Here is a 24391-nt window from a genome sequence, read left to right as displayed (position 1 = left end):
TCACATACATTCACCTTATTGTAAAAGTGAAATAGATATGTGCTCACTACAAAAATTTAAGATAGTAAGAGCACAAAGTGAAAAGTAAAAGTTCTCTTTTCCTTCATTACTTTCTCAACTTCACCCCTTAGAGATAATTATTAACAGGTTTTTGTGTATCAACCTAGATATTTTCTATCTACTTATTATTTTATTTAATTTTATTTTTAAACCCAAATGGGATAATGTAGTACAGGAAACTGCCAACCTTTCTCCTGTTTGTCGTCTCTCTTTTTAAAAATTATATGTATATATGTATTTTTAGAGATGCGTTCTCACTATGTTGCACAGGCTGGTCTTGAACTCCTGGTCTCAAGTGATCCTCCCCTCTCAGCCTCCCAATGTTCTGGGTTTACAGGCATGAGACATAATGCCTGGTTTCCCCTGTCTATTCTAGGTACATTTAGGTCTACCTCAGTGTTATAAATGGCTGCATTCCACAGAAATGATCCCATATAAGTTATTTAGCTAGTCTCCTATTTGAATCTAATGTAAGTTAATTAACTTTTCTCCTAGTCTACACATTGAAGTTATTGTGTGCTCTTAATAACATTTATTAAAAATAACAAAGAAATACTATTTCTTTGTTCACATGGACACATACATATATTCAGGGATTTTTTTTCCCCCAGAAGTAGAAGAGCTGAGTCAAAGTATACACGCATGTAAAAATTCAGAAGGTATTTCCAAATTGGCAAATGTTTTATCAGTTTGCTTTCCCACTACCAGTTATGATTGTCTGTTTCCCCATTTTCTGCCAAACTCTGAATTTTGTCAAAAGTTTAAATATCTTCCAAACTGATAAGAAAAACTAGCATTTTGCTAATTTAGCATGTATTTAATTATGAATGAGGTTAAATATCTCATTTAAAAGTAGACAGGGACTTTAACAGGCAGTTAAAGTAAACAGGGACATTTCTAAATCCTCTGGTCTTTTTACTTTTCTCCTTTACTTAAGATTTACAACTCATCACTCTCGTTCTGGTTGCCTCTTTTACTTGTGGTCTCACATTCTTTCCTTCCTTGGGAAAGAATCTCCTTAGTCAGAATCTCCTTCGTGGTACCCACAATTGTGTCACTTTTTCTAGCCCGCATGGTGACTGCTGTGAGCTGGATCCTCTACTCCTATATTTCTTGCCTTCTTCTAAATAATTTGTCTTCTCAATTTACAGATATGAGAAATATGTATGTCCACGCCCTAAACATGCATGTAAGTATTCCAAAAGAACTTGCCAATGTGATCATACATATGGTATTAGTATATTGAGGAATGTTCAAGTTATGTTACTTAAGTATTTAATATATTTAATTTGTAAAAAGTCTTTAGCTCATAGTCATCCATAAATAACACTTAAAAATACAACAGCAGTATCCATCCAAATAAATAAAAGCATTGTTATTCTGTGCAATATATTTTTCAGCAATAAAATGTATAATAGAGGAATATAAATTGATTTGTGACTGGAATAGTTTCCAAAGGCATATATTAGCCTTTGTCTAGTTTTCTGACAACTTTCAAATTGCCCACTATTTTGCCAAGATCAATACTATTTGTCCTAAATCAGAGTTTCTCCTTCCTCTCCTCTTTCAGGTGGCATGAGAGTTGTGACTGCTGATGGAGGCAATGGATGAAGCCAACCACTCTGTGGTGTCTGAATTTGTGTTCCTGGGACTCTCTACTTCATGGGAGATGCAGCTCCTCCTCGTCCTCTTTTCCTCTGTGTTCTATGTGGCAAGCCTGATGGGAAACCTCCTCATTGTGCTAACTGTGACCTCTGACCCCCGTTTACAGTCCCCCATGTACTTCCTGCTGGCCAACCTTTCCATTATTGATTTGATATTTTGCTCCTCCACAGCTCCCAAAATGATTTATGACCTTTTCAGAAAGCACAAAACTATCTCTTTTGGGGGCTGTGTAGTTCAAATCTTTTTTATCCACGCAGTTGGGGGCACTGAGATAGTGCTGCTCATAGCCATGGCCTTTGACCGATATGTTGCCATATGTAAGCCTCTCCACTACCTGACTCTCATGAGTCCACGAAGATGCATTTTGTTTTTAGTCACTTCCTGGATTATTGGCCTTATGCACTCAGTGACCCAGTTGGCCTTTATTGTAGACTTGCCTTTCTGTGGCCCTAATGAATTAGACAGCTTTTTTTGTGATCTTCCTCGATTTATCAAACTTGCTTGCATACAGACCTACACTTTGGGATTCATGGTTACTGCCAACAGTGGATTTATTTCTGTGGCCTCCTTTTTAATCCTGATCGTCTCTTACATCTTCATTTTGGTGACCGTTCAGAAAAATTCTTCAGGTGGCATATTCAAGGCCCTCTCTACTCTGTCAGCTCATGTCACTGTGGTGGTTTTGTTCTTTGGGCCATTAATTTTTTTCTACATGTGGCCATTTCCTACATCACACCTGGATAAATTCCTTGCCATCTTTGATGTAGTTATCACTCCTTTTCTAAATCCAGTCATCTACACTTTTAGGAATAAAGAGATGAAGATGGCAATGAGAAGATTATGCACTCGGTTTGTGAATTACAGTAAAATCTCTTAAATATATTGAGAATACATAAAAAGGCAAAATATACTAGAATTTCAGATGGATACCTGCTAAATAAGCTATGTTAAATTTAACCAGAATGTCACTAACTACTAAAATGTGTTGTGCCCTTTTTTTTTCCTCCCCAAATAGAATTATAAATGACAATCTCTTGACTATTTATATAAGAGATATAAAGACTAAAGATTATAGGTTGTGGCTACTTTATCTCACCAGTGGTCTTATGTCTGCATAGTGCCAAATAGAATTACTATAAAATTAAACAATTCATTTTAAAAGTCAGTATGTGGCTTATTGTCCCTTTTCTATTTTTCCCATTTTAAGTAGACTATTTTAAAGTTAAATATTAATTTTTACTTTACCTAATTTGTCTTACTATATTTGTTTTCTATTATTTCAGCTCATTACCTTTTAGCTATTTATTTGCTAATCTGGCCTTTTAGAAGACAAGTAAAGAAGGCAGAAATCACGCTTTTTTTTTTTGAAAAAAGAAAGTTTGATATAAAGAATTATTAACCAAGTATGAAGTTGTGTTAAACAAATTTTATGGAGGCCATTGTTTTGGACCAGCCTCCTTCACTAGGCCCCAGCAGACCCGATCAAAACAGAATGGAGGCCGGGCGCGGTGGCTCACGCCTGTAATCCTAGCACTCTGGGAGGCCGAGGTGGGTGGATCGCTCAAGGTCAGGAGTTCGAGACCAGCCTGAGCAAGAGTGAGACACCCCCCCCCCCCGTCTCTACTAAAAACAGAAAGAAATTATATGGACAACTAAAAGTATATATAGAAAAAAATTAGCCGGGCATGGTGGCACAAGCCTGTAGTCCCAGCTACTCGGGAGGCTGAGGCAGGAGGATCGCTTGAGCCCAGGAGTTTGAGGTTGCTGTGAGCTAGGCTGACGCCATGGCACTCACTCTAGCCCGGGCAACAGAGTGAGACTCTGTCTTAAAAAAAAAAAAAAAAAAAAAAAAACACAGAATGGAATCACTCGTGCTAAGTGCCACATACTTTGTAACAGGCCAGTTTTCAAACAAAACAAAATAAAACCCCCAGGAGATTCCAGTCAACTGAGTGAGCATAATAAAGTCCCTCTGTTTAAGCTTATAAGGGAAGTACTTTTGAAAAGATCAAACCACTTTTTGTTGTCTGTTTCCGCTCTCTTCAGCCCCTGTCTCCCTAAAAACCAAACTCCTCTGCTCAGCTCATTGGAACACTCACTCTATTTTAGAGAATGAGGTGTTGCCCAACTCTAGAATCACCAACAAAAGCCAACTAGATATTTCAGCTAAAGTTGTTGTAATTTTGTCTTTTAACAGTTCACTAGTTATTTGAAAAAGAATGAACTTTAAGATTACAGATGTAGTATTTGTAGGATGGGGATGGGGAAATAAAGGAAAGCGGTTAGAATTACTAAAACTAAAAAAAAAAAAACCCAAACTATTAAAAGCTTCGAGGAAGGACCTGTGGAGAGGAAACTCAAATACCTGAGGAGGGGATGCTGGCTGGCTGGCTGGCGCGAGTGTCTCCGAGCTGAGAGGAGGGCGCATGCGTCACCACCGCAGAGGAAGAGGCCCCGCGGGCTGGTGCAGGCGTTCCTGAGGAGAGTGTGAGGGTCGAGTGACTCCAGCATTGGAGAAACTGCACCTGGATTCCGCTGCTGCTTTGGAAAGGAACCAAGGCTTCTGAGGTGAGGAGTATGGTACTAGGCGATGGTCACAGGCACAGCACACAGAGCTCAAAGAAGAAGGTACTGAGGAAGGAACAGGCCCGTCTTCCACCCCAAGCCTTGCGGTCTCCCTCTAGTGCCCTCTAGTGGCGAGTCTAACCGGGGGAGCTGGCAAAAAAAAAAAAAAGAGGAAGTTGAAGAACCTGCTCCTGCATCACCTGGAGTGTAGTAGATAGGTACCTTGAAGCTGAAAGATGACGTCTTATATAGCACATGCATTTACTTAGTAGGATCACAGAGTTGAATTTAAATTATAAATCTTCTCCGAGTTTCCTCATTTTAGACAGTCTCAGCTACTGGAAAATAATTAACCCAAGATGATAAAAGAGATGTATGGAAGATCCAAACCTAGAATCTAGGTTGACAGACTCCTGGTCTTTTGCTGTCTTCTGACATTTTAGATCATGTTTCCTCAGTTGATAAGTCTGGTGTTCCCATTGGACAATTAATTTTTCACTGACGTGCACTGTATATTATTCACCTTGTATCCTGAGTAACTGTCAAACAGCAGAGTTTCAACAAATGTTCAAGCATGATTTTAACTTGATAACTATATTTAGTAATATTTTACATTTCTTTTTCTGATCCTATTGATTTTTTAAAAGTAAAGCTTTTATTTTGGAATATTTTTTTTTTTTTTTTTTTTTTTTTTTTTGAGACAGAGTCTCACTCTGTTGCCTGGGCTAGAGTGCTGCGGCGTCAGCCTAGCTCACAGCAACCTCAAACTCCTGGGCTCAAGTGATCCTACTGCCTCAGCCTCCCGAGTGGCTGGGACTACAGGCATGTGCCACCATGCCCGGCTAATTTTTTTCCATATATAGTTTTAGCTGTCCACATCATTTCTTTCTATTTTTAGTAGAGATGGGGGTCTTGCACTTGCTCAGGCTGGTCTCGAACTCCTGAGCTCAAACGATCCTCCCGTCTCAGCCTCCCAGAGTGCTAGGATTACAGGCATGAGCCACCGGGCCAGCCTGGAATAATTGTAGATTTACAAAAAAGTTGCAGTGCTAGTCCAGAAAGTTCCCATATACCCGTTACCCAGTTTCTGTTTCCCCTAATGTTATCATCTTACATTTCCATGGTACATTTTCCAAAACTGAGAAATCAACACTGGTACATTACTATTAAATAAATTCTAGTCTTTATTCAAATTTCACCTGTTTTCCCATTAATGTCCTTTTGCTGTTTCAGAATCCAGTTCTGAATATCACATTACTTTTAGTTATCATGTCCCCTTAATCTCCTCTGGTTTGTGACAGTTTCTCATTTTCTCTTGTTTTTCATGGCTGTGACACTTTAAGAAGTATTGTTCAGGTGTTTCATAGAACATCCCTCAATTTGTGTTTGTCTGAAGTTTTTCCTAACATTAATAGTTAGACATGGGTTCGGGATTTTTGTAAAGAATACTCAAGAGATAGAGAGATCTTGTTATCACATGATATCAAGGGGTACATAATATCCATATATCACTAGTAATATTAAACTTGCTCAGTTGGTTTATTACTTTATCTTAATAAAAGAGCAGCGACTTCTCAGAGAATGCCATCTGCATTCTTTCTTCCTACATAAGTATTATCCCTTCCCCCAACTTACTTATGGGATTAATGACGATTGTTTATTATCATTTCTGCATATATTACTTAGATAATTCTTGGGGTATAAGCAAAGAATTATTTCAACTCCATCCCACCTTGGTTGGGTTGTAAAGGTATGTTGCATAAATGACTGCTCCTGGTCCTCTTCTCTTGCTGCTTCTTTGATTCAGTCACGTTTTGCTTCTATCCGGATGGAACTCTTTGCCTCTCTCTTTTTGAGTTTCCTAGGCTTATGCCATTAGAATTGATGTTTGTATTTCGGAACTCTTTCTATAGAGTCTTAGTTTTCCCCAGGAGTTCTCACTGGAGTATCTTTGGCACTTTAATCACCTTTGCCAGTTCCTGATGCCCCTATGTTTCACCCAGGCCCTCTGGCCTAATTCTATTTGAGTGGACATTTGACTATTTTGTCATGAATCTTTGACATGTAACTGTTACCACGGCAACATGGATGAATAAATGACTGCTCTCCACACCTTCACCCCGGGTTTCAGGAGAATCCAGAGGAAAAATGTCTTTTTTCTCCCCAATATTATTTTTAGGTCTGGAATCTACTCATTAATTTAGATTAGTTATTTAATTTATTTGTACTATTTTCTGTACCATAAAACAGTGAATAATAAACAATGATCACTAGTTCAAAGGGTCATTGCTTTGTAATGCTTTGAAAGATATGATCATCATCATTGCTCATCTTCAGGGAGGCAAGTAGGAGGGTGTTCCTGGCAGTGTTGCTTTTAGTACAGGGCAGGGATGATATTCAAAACATGAAACAAGTGCACGTGTAGGCACTGACCCATCAGAACAAATGCTGGCCATAGAGTTGGAGGAGGGTCCTGGAGAGTCCTTGAGGTTCCTGCTGTTCTATGCATTAACTTTTAGTAGCTAATTCATAAATTCTGGGAAAAGAACTTGGGGGCAGGTGGCAGCTCCAGGGACTTATGACAGTGGCTATATTCTAAACAGTGTGCAAGTATTTAAGAATTTTAACAACCACTGTCATTACACTCATGTGTTCTAGAATATTAACATTATTGGGATGTCGAGGTTGAAGAAGTTGGAGGCAAAGAACAATACCTGTGTAGTCCAATGCAGGGAGCCTGAAAAACTTGGAGGTAATCTGGGTAATCAGACAGGCAGAACGTGGTATGTACTCACCACAGAGTGCAAGATAGTATTCAGATATATATGTAGCAACATGAACTAAGTGGGAAAAAAAGAATTAGAATGAGATATAAAACATTATTTTATATGTATATGCACACAAAACAATAAAACATGTTTCACGATAACACACACAACAGCAGGACATACTTTAAAAACACGAGAGTGATTGTTTTTGAGGGAAAGGGGTTGGGAATGGGGAATGGAAATTAAAGAGAATAAACAAGTAAAATAAGAGAGGATCCCTTTGTAAAACCAATGCTCATAATGCATCATTGACAGAGAAATATGATTACCTCAATCCTCTACACCTGAGGTTAAAGCACACAGAGAAAAACAAGTCCTGTTACTTCCTCTTAATATTTTGAAGTCAACCTTTATTCTTATTATCCCTGCCTCCAAATGACAGGCACAATAAGGGGCAATGGAATTATTTCAACTAGAGTCTTCTGTTTAATGCAACAAATATAAGTTAGGCTCCCTTGATTGCAGGAAACTGTACAAGTTGCTTTGGTAGAAATAAATATGAGTTAGACAAAGCCTGTATATTCAAAGTGCTTATTATAATATGTTAAATTTACAATATATGAAACTCACATTTTAAGATATTTTAAAAATTATTTCTATAGTTCATTCTTTTCTTGACTAGTTTGTGTGTAGAGGAAATTAATATTTATATGAATGTTTCATTTGATTTCTATGAATCTCTTGGAAAGTGAATATTACCAGATTATCTAGAGACACTTTTATTTATAGGATTTAAATAGGCAAAAATAATGATAAAGATTGATTTTCTTAAAGATTCTGCTGTCATCCCTCCCTCCCGTGACTCTTTATCAACATTTTCCCTTCATTGCTGTGATCACAATGAATATATTTCAAGAACATAATTTTCTTGGCTAATTGACTTTAGTTTTGCAGTCCCAGGTCACTATAGTTTTATTTGGTCACTGTCCTCCAAGTGCAGTTAATTAACTATTTTTTCCATTTATAGAAACATTTTATATACCTCTGTGTGCTTGAGATAATAATCTGTTAATTGCTGCAAGGGAAGGATGAGCTGAAGTTCACAACAGGAAGAAGATTTTTTTTTTTAATAAAAAAAACTTTTTATTTTTCCTTTCAAAAGTGCTAATATTCCCTGTGTAATATCACATAAAATAATGACACTAAGAATATGTTAAACTAGATAAATTTCAGCAAGAAGAAAGACTCAGGTAACAGTTTGCTTTTTACACATGTCAAGTCAGTTTTGGCCAGGGAGGCAGGAAGAAACAGGTGGTGGTGATGATGAATGAATTTTTAAACCAATGGGGAAATGATCACAGCAGGAGAATAAATATGAATTGTCATGAATATGAAGAAGAAGAATTTACCTTAATTTTTAGCTAGGACTTGGAAATGACTTGGAGATCCAAGATGCACGTGAGGGTGTGTAGCAGAGTCCGCAGTCTGCCCCATGCCTCGGTTCAGGTGAGAACTAGGATACACGTTAAGTTGTAAACTGTACCCAGGGACATTTAGTGAAATTTATTAACCCTGAAAATGAAGACAAATATGCCGCTTGTCTTCCCAACAAGGTTGTTGTCTACTTTACTTCTATCTCTAGAGAAGAGCTAAGATATAAAGAGGAAAAAATTCATTAGGCACTAGTGATAAATGCAGTTTTGAAAAATAAAACCCCAGTTTTATAGAATCAAGATGGAGAAAGAATGATTAAAAACCTGTTTGGAAGAAAGACATCTAGGGATCTAACTTAACCCAAACTAAAATAATGTGGTGTCTGTCAAAATTAGATGATGGAAGAACAGAGAAAAAAAGTAGGAAACTAAATGTATAATGTTTAACAACCTGCAATCAATCCTCCTGTACTTGTTTATGTTTTTAAAACATTTTTTAATAATTTTTTCTAGGTCAATACAATGATATGTTTCGTGGTGAAATAGGGTGATTAGGCAAGAGGGATAGAATATGGATCCTATGAGGAAAGGCTAAAGGAATGGAGACGATTAAAATTAGAGAGTACAGATGAGTGATCTTCATTTGCTTGTACCAAGCTCAAGAGTATTAAACATTTATTTGAGAGAGTTTCTGACCGCTTCTTTATGTCCACAGAGGATGAATTAAGTGGACATCGACTTAATTGAAAGGATGAGAGATTTCCTTTTTATAAGAAAGAACCTTTGGACTATTATGTTAATAAAAAGCAGAAAACCCAGGAAATAAATGGATTTTTAAACATTATAAACTGACATGTCTTGGATGGAAAAAATGAAAGAAAAAAATTGGGTCAGAACATATTTTTAGACCTCTTTCAGCTCATTTATTTTATTAATTGGGGATAATGAGCATATCTCTCTTTTTCCCAAAATTTTAAAATGTAAAACAAAATTATATAAAATGTAAAGTAATAAATCTTTTCTAAGAAATTACCCAATTTCAATTCTGTACAGGTGAATTTAAATTTTAATAGTGATTCCATCAAATGCTAGCATATCTGGATTTGTCACATATCACAATGATTTAAGTATTAACAGTGTAAATAAATGATGACTATAATTCACATCATTATAATTATTAAGAACAATGGCTAGGCTGGGCCCAGTGGCTCATGCCTATAATCCTAGCACTCTGGGAGGCCAAGGTGGGTGGATTGTTTGAGCTCAGGAGTTTGAGACCAGCCTGAGCAAGAGCGAGACCCTATCTCTACTAAAAATAGAAAGAAATTATATGGACAACTAAAAATATATACAGAAAAAATTAACCGGGCATGGTGGCGCATGCCTGTAGTCCCAGCTACTCAGGAGGCTGAGGCAGGAGGATTGCTTGAGCCCAGGAGTTTGAGGTTGCTGTGAGCCAGGCTGACACCACAGCGCTCTAGCTCAGGCAACAGAGTGAGACTCTGTCTCAAAAAAAAAAAAAAAAAGACCAATAGCTAGACCAGAACTAAAAAACTCAAAGTGGAATATCACTTAATGGCAATGGTCTTAGGAGAAAGCCCACTCTTCCCCTGGAGGGTCTGGAATGCCTCAAAGCGATCAAGCACTTGTAACCCAGCATCTCACTCTGGAAGCCATTCGAAGATTCAAAGATGGATGACAGTCTAGAAATGTGAAGACTTAAAGAAAAGAGCCGAGTAAGTTTCCAGATCTGCTGATATTTGCTATTTGTTTTATTTTCTCATCTTTGCTCTTTAAGAATTATAAAGTAGGTAAATTTTGTGTTTATCCCTATTTCTCCTTCTCAGTTCCACCTCTCCTTTCTGGGGTCTGTCCTTCTACCCAGCCCTCTGCTCTGAACATTTCTCCTGTAGCAACTAACTGAAGTTAATCTTCCTTGAGTAAGGACTCAAGTTACTTATTTCTTCATCACCGAAACTCTCCTGTCTTGCATGTATAAGAGCTCAGCTAAAGAAAGCCATCTGGTAACTTATTTGTCTGTAATTGCTTAATGGAATGCCCTTCCCTTAGCAATGTAAGCAAAACTAGAGACTGCAGTATGTTAACCTTAAAGAAAGCAAGTCTAATGCTGGGTGCTAATAGAAAATGTTTTGGGGCACTGGGGCTCTTAAGATTGCACATTTATTGCATATCATAAGTTTTGGTATGTTGTAGTTTTGTTTTCATTTGTTTCAATTCATAGCTGTGTAAAAGGCACACATTAAAAAAAAGCAGAAAGACCTCAAATCAATAACCTAATTGCACACCTTAAAGAACTAGAAAAAGCGAAGTCAACCCAAGCTAGCAGAAAAAAAGGTAAAAAATAAACGTTAGAACAAAGATAAAATAAAATGGAGAATAGAAAAACAATAGAGAAAAGCAACAAAACCAAAGTTGTTTCTTTGAAAAGATCGGTAAAATTAACAAAACTTTAGCTAGATTGACTAAGATAGAGAAAACTAAAATTGTCAAACTCAGAAATGAAAGTGGAGACATTACTACAAATTTTACCAAAATAAAAAGGATTATAAGAGAATACTATGAACAGTTTTATGCCAACAAATTAGATAACCTAGATGCCTTGCTGCATTCCAAGCCTAAGTGCCTTCATTCAGTGCCCTTTTCATGAGGAGTTATCTGCGAAGATCCACTTATCAGGGAGAAGGGGAACCATGAAGACACCTTTTCTCTACTGACACAGTATTCAGTACTTTTCTACTTCTAGCCCTTCTCTTATTCCTCCTCCAAACCCCAAGTCCATAAAACTACACAAGATTTTTGTTCACCTCCACATCTGTGCCAATTCACCTGACCCTCAGTGAGTGCACCATTCCGGGGGGGAAATGGAACAGGGGAAAGTTGGTGCTTTCTCCAGTTTAGCCTATTGCTTATACTATCACGCTAAGTGCTTAAAGGCTTGACTGTTACTGTCGTTTTGGATTGTGGTCTTAATTGGCTACCTCAACACCTGGCAATGCAGCTCTTTCCTGCTCAGCTGAGTTTGTGACAAATTGGCATAGCAAGCAGAGCAATCAATGGACTTGATGGTTAATTTTATATGTCATCTTGCATGGACCATGGGGTGCCCAGATATTTGTTCAAACATTATTGTGGATGAGTCTGTAAGGGTGTTTCTGGATGAGATTAACATTTGAATCAGTGGACTAAGTAAAGCAGATTGCCCTCCCCAATATAGGTGGGCCTCATCCAATCTGTTGAAGACCTGAAGAGGACAAAAAGGCTGAGTAAAAGGCTCACTCCCTCTGCCTGTCTTTGACCTGAGCCATTGGTATTCTGCCTTCAGGCTACACCTGTGACTCTCTTGGGTCTCTAGCTTGCCAACTGCAGATCTTGGGGCTTCTTAGTCTCCATTATCGTGTGATCTGATTCCTCATAATGCATCTCTTTATTATGATAGGGAGGGAAGGAAAGAGAGAGAGAGAAAGAGACTATATCTACATATCTATATATCCATCTGTCTATATCTATATATCTATATCCACACCCAACAGAATGATTATTGGGTCACTTTTGGTTTTTTGAGGAACCTCCATACTGTTTTCCATAATGGCTCCACCAACAGTGTATAAGGGTTTCCTTTTCTCCTCATCCTCATCAATACTTATCTCTTGTCTTTTTCATTTGTAATGGACACATAATAACTATACACATCTATGGGGTACAATGTGATGTTTCAATACATGTATAAATTGTGTAATGATCAAAAATCAGAGTAATAGCATATCCATCAGCTTAAACATTTATTATTTCTTTGTGATGAGGACATTCAAAAACGTCTCTCCTTGCTATTTTGAAATATACAATAGATTATTTTTAACTCTAGTCATAGGCAAAATGGATAAAGGACCTAAATGTAGACCTGAAACTATAAAACTTCTGGAAGAAAACATAAGGGGAAAGCTCCTTGACATGGGTTTTGGCAATGATTTTTTGGATATCAAAGCAAAATCTCAAACAACAAGAGGAAAAATAAACAAATGAGACTACATCAAACTAAAAAGCTTCTACACAGCAAAGGAAAAAATCAACAAAATGAAAAGTTAGCCTATGGATTGGGAGAAAACTTTTGTAAACCATCTATGTGATAATCTGATAAGGGTTAATATCCAAGATATATAAGGGATTCACACAACTCAATAGCAAAAAAACAAACAAACAAACAAAAACAACCCAAAACCCAGTTAAAAAATGGGTAAAGGACCTGAGTAGATGCTCCTCCAAAGAAGACATAAAAATGGCCAACAGATAAATAAAAAAGTGCACATCATTAGTCAGCAGGGAAATGCAAATTAAAACCTCAATGAGATATTACCTCACACCTGATCAGATAGCTATTATCAAAAGATACATTCTTTCTATGTCTCAAAACTGGAAACTACCCAAAAGTCCAGCAGCAGAGCAATGGATAAATACAGTATGGTATATTCACACAACAAATGTTATACAGAAATAAAAATGAGTAACCTACAAATTAATGCATCTCTAAACCTCTGTCTAGTGTTGTCTTTGTCAAGAATAGACTATACACTAATTCCCACTAGAAGCTATCCATGCTGTCCAGAAGAACAATTAAAAATGTTTGGAAAAAGAGATTGCACATCTAAACAGACCCCCACTCTGCCGTCTCTTCACCCTTATCATAATTTTCCATCTAACTGACCATCTTGGTCTCCTGCTACATTCAATAACCCAATTTCTCTTTTTCTTTCTTTTTTCTCATCTTTCCATCCATTTCTTTTCTGATACTAAAAATGTATTTAACTTTTTTTTAACGTCCATCTTGCCCTCTGCTTAGGTTCTGTGTTTGTGTAAATTTTACACAGAATCCCATATTTTTTTCTCATTCAACTAATAAATCCTTTTTTAAGTTTTGCTCTTTTCCTTATAAATTCATTATCAGTTAAGTTTACTATCATTTCTTTTGCTATTCTGATTTGTGATTTTTTTGCTATTCAAATTTCAGTTTGGAGGAAGAACCACTTATATTCCCACTTCATAGCATATTATCATTTTTGTTCCTACTTCATGGAAGCCTTAGTAAAATTCTGGTTAGAAGAATATTTCTTCCCCTAATGATCAGAAGGAATTATTTTTGCTTTTTTTTTTTTTCTTTTGCCCATTTCTAGAGAACTTTTGATTAGTTTATAGTTCATGACATGGGGATTCAGATATAAATCATAGAATGGTTTGCACAACTCTTACTTAAAATTGTTCTGATAACCTTAGAGTCTTATTTTATATATGTTCAATTTCTTATTTAATTAATTTATTCCACAGGATTAATATCTATTTTTTCACCTTTGTATTATCTCTAAGGTTTAGCACATTGCTAGGTACTTTTTAGTTACAGCATATATATTTGTTGAAGGAATGAGTGAGTGAAAAAGACAAGAAATCTTCTTCCTAGCATTGGTTTTGAGTTGCTTTTCAGTCCATAGAAAGAGTTATGGTACATGCTGCCTGCCCCTAAGTATTTTGTAACTATATGTGGGGAGATAAAATCAATGCATATTTATTATATTAAAAATGCTGAAAAATTAAATTGTGTAAAAGAAGCTACAGATATAAAATTTCAGATAAAGGAAGTGAAAATATTGAAAATAGACTTCTTGAAAGTGGGAATTGAACTAGAAGCAAGCAGAATGTTTGAGACTCCCCAGATATTCAAGTATTCTTACCCTTTCTGGAGAAGGAGAATCTCTATACAATACTAAAATCGTATTTACTGCAGTGAATATGGGTTCCACAAAAGCAAGAATTCTTTCAATACTGTATCTCCAACCTCTGGAGTGGTGTCTGGCATTCTGTGCCTTCAAAGTATTAATTGAATTAATAAACAAAAATCATTCAGAGAATCACTCAGGAGTCAATTATATACCTGGCATAACTACTTTTCAAAGAACATATTGATTGACTAATTATCATCAGTTCCTTATCATTGATGGGGATTGGTTGTCCATGCTTTGTGCCACATGTAATTGGAGCCAGAGATCACTTACGTGTAGCTACAGGGCAAAAATCAGGATGCACTATCTGTCTCTCATCACTTAATATCTCTTCCATTTTCCTGACAGGCTATCTGAAATTCCCCCTGTCAGATTCATTGCTTAGTTTAGGATTTTCCTTTCTCCCCTAAAACACTTGTTCACAGTAAGAAAGCTATTCTGTATGGAATCATGGCCTTCAAAGACGTCCATGTCCTAATCTCTGGATCTCTGAACATGTTACCTTATATGGCAAAAGGCACTTTGCAGGTATGATTAATAAAATAATCTTGAGATTTAAGATTATCCTAGATTATCTGGATCTGCCCAATGTAATCACAAGGGTCCTTATAAGAGGAAAAGTCAGAGTCAGGAAATGTGATGACAGAAGTCGAGGTTGGAGTGATACACTTTGAAGAGGGAGAAAGGGTCCAGGAGCCAAGGAATGCGGGCAGCCTCCAGAATCTGGAAAAGGCAAGGAACCAGATTCTCCTCTAGAACCTCCAGAAGGAATGCAGCTCTGTGGACACCTTGATTTTAGCTCTGAAGACTTCTGTCACCTTCTCTCCTTTGGAACTGTAAGATGATAACTTGGTGTGTGTGTGTACGTGTGTGTGTGTGTGTGTGTGTGTGTGTTTTAAGCCACTAAGTTTGTGGCAACTTGTTACACCAGCAGTAGAAACTAATACAAAAGCTACTTAAGGAGTTTGGTCAGCCCTAAGAGAGGTTGATTGTAATGAATTGCAAGAGAAGCATTTGGCGGACCTTCTACTTAGGAGATAGACATCTGCCCTGATTTAAAGGTGGGAAACGCCTGAAGTGTGGGACACTATAAAGGGACTGATATTTAGCCATCCAAAAACTGACTTGGGGAAAAACTGATTTTGAGACTATAATATAGTTTTCAGATACTTCAAGTGTTGTGAACAGACACTTGTTTGGATTATGTGTTTCTCAGCTAGACTAAATAAATGTTAACAGTGGAAAGACACTGGGCAGTTGCAGCTTGCTCAAGACCATTGTGTCCTCAACCCTCAGAAATGGCACTGTGTGGACTGCGATTTGACTGAGTCGACTTGGGCTTGCCTTAGCTCTTCCCATGTTGCCTGTGGAAGAGATATTGAAGAGCATGCGCTCAAGCGCTTTCAAGAAAGCAGTCATCTTGTTGCATCAAGCTGAATGAGATGTTACATGTCTTTCATGTGACAACAAATCAAATATCATAGAACTTTTCTGGGACTTGTCATTGGAATTTCCAGGAAGATACCAATGTAGTGGAAAAGATATGGCTTCCCAGCCATGTCTATGACTTATTTGCTGTAGTAATACATCATGGGAAAAGATTTAGCTTGGGACACTACATTGCCTACTGTTGTAATTCTGAAGGAGGGTTCTCGGTATATTGCAATGATTCCAAACTAAGCATGCGTGCTATGGATGAAATATGCAAGGCCCAGGCTTTTATCTTGTTACATACCCAATGAGTTACTGAGAATGGGCATTCTAAATTCTTGCCTCCAGAGCTCCTGTGTGATAGCCAATATAGCAATGAAGAAGCCTCTCCTAATGAAATCCTTAGCTGATCTAAGACAGAGGGGCTTTTTTCTTGCAATTTGTATATATGCTTTTTAAAAGGGCTGACTTTGAGCTTCATTATTTTTGGTTTTTACTTATAAATCAATGCACACTACATTTATACATATTGTATCTAACTACAACAAAATTCTTTTTTTTTTTACAGAGACAAAGTATAAATATATCAACTGCAGATAACTAAACATTTTTAAAATACTTGGGAGTTTTGGTGTTTACCTCAGACTGGTGCTGCCTCTTTTATATTTTGATGTATTTTTTTTTTTTTTTTTTTTTGAGACAGAGTCTTGCTTTGTTGCCTGGGCTAGAGTGAGTGCCGTGGCATCAGCCTAGCTCACAGCAATCTCAAACACCTGGCCTTAAGCGATCCTACTGCCTCAGCCTCCCCAGTAGCTGGGACTACAGGCATGTGCCACCATGCCCAGCTAATTTTTTCTATATATATTTTAGTTGGCCAGATAATTTCTTTCTATTTTTTTAGTAGAGACGGTGTCTCGCTGTTGGTCAGGCTGGTCTCGAACTCCTGACCTTGAGCAATCCACCCGCCTCGGCCTCCCAGATATATTTTGATGTCTTAATTGGCTCAGATCATAAATTTGTACAATCTTCTACTGAAGAAGTTCAGGTGGCATCATTTTATATACATTTGTTACTTATTTATCTTTTGTAACTATTTTCTACACAAATTCTTAACAGATGGAAAATTAGACACTTCATTAATAGTCTTACCAAAAAGGCATTTCTTTCAGGCCATTTATGTATTGTAGTCACCTTTGCCCCTTGAAGGATGTTAAACTAATACATCAAAGTGAAACATCAAGGTATCATCTAAATATTCAGCAATCACGCTCACTGATATTCCCGAGGCTTTATGTGGTACAGACCTTAGAATAGACATTCCTTTGGTTAATGTAACTTCACTTAAAAATTTATTAAGTTTTATAATTGTTCTTTATTTGGCATAGTCACACTATCTAAATGAAAATGGCAGCTTTACAAATAGTATCATTAAGTGAACTTTGGAACTATGGACATGAAACAAATGATGGCTGAGATTTATGATTTTTGTCTGGCAATAAACAGGTGTGTCCAGAGTCTAATAAAGCAGTCATATAAAAAATTGAATTTAGCAAACCAGTGCATTATGATGTTATTCAAATAGTTTATCTTGGGTATGACAAACAGGTCCAGAGAAGCAATTAATTTAGTAGTGCCAGATGGGAGCCAGCTGACTCCTCCAAGTAGAAGTCCAGGGTACATATGATGAAGGTTATTTGGACATGTAAGATGCCAATATGACAATTATTTTTATGGTTGGAGGCTTTCTTTTATGAACTTTCAAAATACTTGCTTATGTAATTCTTTCTCATTTTCTTTATTTCATTAGTTAACATGAAAAATGATCCTGGTGTCTGGGGCAATGGATGGAATGAATCACTCTGTAGTATCAGAGTTTGTGTTCCTTGGACTCACCAGTTCATGGGAGATTCAGCTTCTCCTCTTTGTCTTCTCCTTGCTGTTCTACTTTGCAAGCATGATGGGAAACCTTGTCATTGTGTTCACTGTGACCATGGATGCTCATCTGCACTCCCCCATGTATTTCCTCCTGGCTAACCTCTCAGTCATTGATATGGTATTTTGCTCCATCACAGCCCCTAAGATGATTTGCGATAGCTTCAAGAGGCACAAAGCCATCTCCTTTTGGGGGTGTATTACCCAGATTTTCTTTAGCCATGCCGTAGGGGGCACTGAGATGGTGCTGCTCATAGCCATGGCCTTTGACAGATACGTGGCCATATGTAAGCCCCTCCATTACCTGACTATCATGAGCCCACGAATATGTCTATACTTTTTAGCCACTTCCTGGATCATTGGCCTTATCCACTCATTGGTCCAATTAGTTTTTGTGGTAGATTTACCTTTTTGTGGCCCTAATATATTTGATAGTTTTTACTGTGACCTTCCCCGGCTCCTCAGACTTGCCTGCACAAACACCCAAGAACTGGAGTTCATGGTCACTGTCAATAGTGGGCTCATTTCTGTGGGCTCCTTTGTCTTGCTGGTCGTTTCCTACATCTTCATTCTTCTCACTGTTTGGAAACATTCTTCTGGTAGTTTATCCAAGGCCCTCTCTACTCTGTCAGCGCATATCACTGTGGTCATCCTATTCTTTGGGCCACTGATGTTTTTCTACACATGGCCTTCTCCCACATCTCACCTGGATAAATATCTCGCTATTTTTGATGCATTTATCACTCCTTTTCTGAATCCAGTCATCTATACATTGAGGAACAAAGACATGAAAGTAGCAATGAGAAGACTGTGCAGTCATCTTGTGCATTCCAGGAAGATTTCATAGATGGATTAGCTACGAAGATGTGGAACTATGGATTTTCCCACATGCTGGTTGTGGAAAAGACATTATGCAATTTCAGAGAAATATCCAAGACTTAGGCCACATCATATGCCTATAAATCTATCTATTAAAATATGGTATCTAGTTCATTAAATTAGAAGTGATGTTTTTTGATGCTCTGTGCATCACAGCACTAAATATCAAATCTTCTGTCTTTTGTAACCTACCAATTTGAAAATCCTTGTTCTAGGAGAGTACCATGTAATTGAGCAAATAATAATATTTTATCGTTGTCTATATTGGACAGATTTTTCTATTGATAAACAAACTATTCATTCACATGATCGTTAATCTGTTTACTATCTATCTTGATTTTAATTCGTTTTGTTCCTGAGCTATTTCCTTTCTGTTGCCCCAGTCACTACATATTTTCTTCTTTATCATGCTCCCCTGTCTGGAATCTGGGAAATTGTTAGTCCTATGTTTCACATATTAGAATTTAAAGTTAGAATGAATTACCTATATCATTTGTTCTAATCTCCTCCAGTTATACATGCTAAAATCCAGGAACTGAGAAGTGAGGGCAGTTTGCCCAAGGGCACACAGCTAGAAATCATCAAAGAGAGCCAGAAACCAGGACCCTCATTGCTAGGTTAGTGCTCTTTCACTTTCAAATTAATTTTGTATTTGAATTTATGTCATATTCTACTCTTTCAGCTTTTCCTGTAGACTTAATTCTGAGTTTATTTGACAAAAGAGCTTTATACCCCTCATTTGTATTCCTTCCTCCCAGTACATTATCATTAGTATTTAGCACTTCTTTATCTTTTCTAAAACCTTACATAATTTCTACCACTACCACACATTTCCTTGTTCAGGGCCTACCAAACCTGAATTTTATAAATCATTGCTTTAATTATAAAAAAAATGTTAAACTTATTAAACAGTATTCTTTTGTCTGTAGTGGTATTCACAGACATGCTTGATTAAATTTTATTTTATAGGCCTAAAGTTCACCCAAATACTTACAGTTGATGGTGTGTCCTTTTTTGAGAAAACAAATGTGATTGGTGAATTGTGTATTCTGACCAAGTAAATCACACTAAAATCATCATGCTTTTTCTCAGAAAGATAAATTTCAAATATTTCAGCAAATAGAAAATGAAATATTTGTAAAATATGTGCGAAAGTTCTCTTTTTCCAAAAATTGTGCAGCTTGTTATCTATCATGGTTAGTAAAGAATAGAAAGGAACCTATTAATTGAAGTTTCCATCATTCATGAGGTGACATGGAATGCCTGTCATTATTTGTGTCCTAGAGAAGATAACAATTGATGTGACTCATATAGTACTTCTTGTAGTCCAGGTATTGTTCAAAGTGCTTTACATTGAATCTGATGAAGCGGATACTTTCATTATCCCCATTTTCAAGAGGAACTATATAAGGCACAGAGAAGCTACATAGCTTCAAGGTCCATTAAGTATAATAATAAGCCTGGATTCCAAATCTGGTAGTTTGAATTCAGGATCTGTTCTCATAACCCCTACACTATAATGCATCTCTGGTAACAAAAAGTATCAGAATAACTCCTTTACTAAAAAGCAATCCCTATTTGCAGGCCCTACTTTGGGTGACCCCATCACCACCAAAGCCCAGAATTTATGGGGTCAATTGACTTACAAACACTTATTGTGTATATACATTCAGACAGTTTGTTCTAGGCAGTCACTACTATCACAGAAGTTGAAATACCAGAATTTCCCTTATATACTGTAAAGGAAAAAGTCTAAAGTCAATATTAAGTCAAATATGAGAAAGATATTTGAATGGATCTACTGTGTGTAATCTACTTAGATAACTCTTAACTTTACCCTCTGGGAGGTGTTGAGGGGACACGGCATCACCGTGGCTGCTGTAATAAAAATGGTAGAAGGAAAAACTGTACAACAGCTCAGCAGGTATACATCAACATGGTAATAATTCTATCAGTATTTGGCCCAAATGTACCTGTGACTATTTACTTGCACAATCAAACCCTAGGAAAAGAAAGAATATCACAACATTTTAGAGGCTGTTAAACACAGAGTTGACATTTATACCCAAGCTCCTGAAGGGTCATTGCTGCCCTTTTGTTTAAGTGGAGGGATGTGGAAATTAGATAATACACAAAGTCCTTGTCCAGATCTGGTTCATTTTGCATCCCCCAAATGACAACCCTCCAATGATAATTACACCATTTTTTTTCTTTTTTAGAGACACGGTCTTACTCTGTCACTAGGGCTAAAGTGTAGTGGCATGATCATAGCTCACTGCAGCTTTGAACTCCTGGACTGAACCAATCCTCCTGCTTCAGCCTCCCAAGTTGGTGGGACTACAGACGCACACCACCATGCGCAGCTAATTTTTTATTTTTTGTAAAGACAGGGTCTCACCATGTTGCCCAGGCTGGTCTCCAACTTCTGACCTCAAGCAACTCTACTGCTTTGGCCTCCCAAAGTGCTGGGATTAGAAGCATGAGCCACCATGCCAGGCCCCATTCAGTTTTTATTCCCCTTTCCCTCTCTTTGTTTTTCCTCAGCCAAAGTATACTCTCTGGGCCAGGAAGGTTTTTTTTCTTCCTTTTCCTTTCCTCTCTCAGGCTTTATTCCTTCCCCTTCCCATTCACTCATCCCTTCTCTCCCACTTCCTTTTACCCCATGCTCTTTCTTCTTCTAACCTCCCACTACTGCTGTCCCTCTTAAATTGCCCTCTTAACAGTTCTTGGAAAATATCTACTCCACAGGTTTCATGTCTTAATGAACTTGTGTGTGTTTGGGTCTTAAGGCTTCAACTGTGAAGTGTGTACATAGTAGAAACAGCCAAATGACAAGGATAGAATCACTGAGGTTTTCTTTTTTTTAATAAACCCATCACTCTGAACATTGCAAACATTTCCAAAATTTTAACATATCATTGCTTCTTTACAGGTTCATTATTTGAATTTATATGTATGTATATAACTAAGACAAACAGAACCTGAACCTTCTACAGCTTTCTGTTGCCATTGGGTTTTGTCTTTTACTATCCTCTTTCACATTCTGAAATATCTAGACACTTTATCTTAGGGTGAATCTACCCTTTTCCCTCTGATAAACACAATCAGATCTTATTACCTTAAGTGATCATATTTCTTGGTCACTAGAACTCCTAGTATAGTCTCATTCACCTATATTAATTATTATTATTTTTTTTTTTTTTGTGAGACAGAGTCTCACTTTGTTGCCCAGGCTAGAGTGAGTGCCGTGGCGTCAGCCTAGCTCACAGCAACCTCAAACTCCTGGGCTCAAGCGATCCTCCTGCCTCAGCCTCCCGAGTAGCTGGGACTACAGGCATGTGCCACTATGCCCGGCTAATTTTTCTATATATATATTTTTAGTTGTCCATATAATTTCTTTCTATTTTTAGTAGAGACGGGGTCTCGCTCTTGCTCAGGCTGGTCTTGAACTCCTGACCTTGAGTGATCCACCCGCCTCGGCCTCCCAGAGTGCTAGGATTACAGGTGTGAGCCACCGCGCCCGGCCTGTATTAATTATTAATGTGATGTTTAAACAATGTAACAAACTTCTATTTCACTGAGAGTTCTTGAGGGTAACTTAGATCTTTCTGTCTCATGCAGTCATTTTAGTAGACCAGCAGAGCTCATGAGCACCTTAAATACAACCCCTTACCACCACACACAGCCTACTCACACCTTCTCAAGGTAGTAAATATTATTTATAAAGTAGGAAAAATGAACACATTCACTAACAGATTCCAAAGGCATAGACACTCCATAAAGGTATAAGTTAAGTGACTCACACACGCTCGCGCGCGCGCACACACACACACACACACACGCAAACATAGACACTCACTAGGATGTTTCAATATTCAATATTTCAATATTCAATATTCAATTGAATGTTTCAATATTTAATCTTATTTAAAATTATCCAAGTAGTATATACTAATTACTCTATTTAACACTAAGCCAAGGATTAAAAAAACTAAGCATCTTAGATTTTATGTTTAAGTGGACATACTGCAGAACTATCATTTTAATTCAAATTGATTAAACATATAATTTTATAGCTTTCCCAATTTTACATGCTTGCTTTCTACTCCTTACCTATGAGATCAGGGAGAGGATATACAGCTGTTTTACAAAAAATATTATTAAAATGTTCTGAACTGTTCAAGAATTTATTTCATTTACTTTTCAAAAGACAAAAATTATATATTTATCATGTATAATATAATATTTTGAAATATGTATATTGTGGAGTGGCCAAATCAAGCTAATTATCATATGCTTTACCCCATATACTTATTTTTTGTGATGACAATGCTTAAAATCTATTTTCTTAGTGAATTTCAAGAATGCAACACACCATTATTAACTATAGTCACCATTTTGAACTTATCCCTCCTATCCAGCTGAATTTTCTATCCTTTACCAACATCTTCCCAACCTCCTTCCTTATACTCCCTGCCCTAGTCCCTGATAACCATTCCATTTTCTGTTTCTATATGTTCAACTTTTTTATATTCCACATGTAAGTGAGATAATGCAGTAATAAGATATTCTGTGCCTGGTTTATTTCACTTAACATAATGTCCCCCAGATTCACTCATGTTTTAGTAAATGATAGAATTTCCTTCGTTATAAAGAAAATGTATTCCATTGCAAGCACTCACATGTGTGTGTGCACGTGTGTGTGTGTGTGTGTATACACACAAGTATATTTATATGTATACCACATTTTATTTATCCATTAATCTGTCAATAGACACTTTGGTTGATTCCATATCTTGGCTGTTGTGAATAATGCTGCAATGAACGTGAGAGTGCAGATTTCTCTTCAACATAGTGATTTCCTTCCTTGGATATATACCCAGCAGTGGGATTGCTGGATCATATAGTAGTTCTGTTTTTAATATTTTGAGGATCTATCATACAGTTTTTCATAATGGCTGTACTAATTTACATTCCCACCAATAATGTGGAAGGACAGACACAATGCCCAAACCAATTAGGAGGACAGGAATGAGAGAAATTGGACTAAGGAAATGACACTGAAAAGAAAGAGGAAGAAATAAATATTAAAAAGAATATTAAAATATTAAAAAGAATAATAGACAAAATTATAGTGGGTGGGAGCAAAGTCTAGGCATCTCCAGTATTCTAGCTTGGGAAGACTGAATGGCATCACCAGTCTAGGTGAGAATAGTAGAAAGAAGAACCCAGTTTCTAAGGGGAAAGAGTAAACTTTAATAAAAGTTGTATGTGGAATTCCCCTATTAAGTTGGTTGTCTGGGGTTCAAGAAAGAAGTCAGGCTGCTGTTACATATGTAGGAGAATATTTCATAGGTATGCAATACTCAGTATGAAATCTTTTTAATACATAAAAGGACTATGAAAGAGGAGTGCCAATATATCTATCCTCTAGTTCAAGAGGATCTAATCTTTTAGCTGAGATTCAGTGGCAAATTTGTGCAAGGGAGAGGGTGAAGATTTATCAGAAACATTAATTCCATCCTTGAACATTGCTCTTCCAATCTTTTACTAATCGTCTCTTGCTGCCACTACAAGGATTGCTACAGGTCATTCTGGGGCTCATGGAGGGAGTGCAGGCCAGCTTCCTAACAGGTTGTTTAATCTACACTTGAGTAATAGTGTGTTCGCTTGACACTTGTCCTTACACATTTGGTAACTCAGAGAAATCAGTAAGATGCTCTCTTTGAATAGTTACTTATACTATTTTTGAATAACATATTTATTTTTAAAATAATTATATATAATAAATTTTATCACATAGCTTAATGTATATCTTCACTGTATTTTTATATCTCTTCATTTATAGTCAGTTTTGTAACTTTTTATAATT

At 37.0% G+C, this 24391-nt stretch overlaps 2 protein-coding genes across 2 annotated transcripts; both read left to right on the top strand.

Annotated features, from left to right (window-relative positions):
* The first annotated feature begins 1631 nt into the window (after positions 1–1631).
* On the top strand, positions 1632–2823 carry LOC138377387 (olfactory receptor 4F6). The gene has a single exon (XM_069462256.1). It carries the CDS (start codon positions 1655–1657, stop codon positions 2600–2602), a length of 948 nt encoding a protein of 315 aa, XP_069318357.1. The 5' UTR covers positions 1632–1654; the 3' UTR covers positions 2603–2823.
* A 14725-nt stretch (positions 2824–17548) lies between these two features.
* LOC138377356 (olfactory receptor 4F15) lies at positions 17549–18487 on the top strand. The gene has a single exon (XM_069462209.1). The coding sequence runs from the start codon at positions 17549–17551 to the stop codon at positions 18485–18487; it is 939 nt and encodes a 312-aa protein (XP_069318310.1).
* The last annotated feature ends 5904 nt before the right edge of the window (positions 18488–24391 follow it).

Source organism: Eulemur rufifrons, chromosome 2 (genome assembly GCF_041146395.1).
Source record: "Eulemur rufifrons isolate Redbay chromosome 2, OSU_ERuf_1, whole genome shotgun sequence".
Taxonomy (NCBI): Eukaryota; Metazoa; Chordata; class Mammalia; order Primates; family Lemuridae; genus Eulemur; species Eulemur rufifrons.
This window is presented reverse-complemented; position numbering and strand designations above follow the sequence as displayed.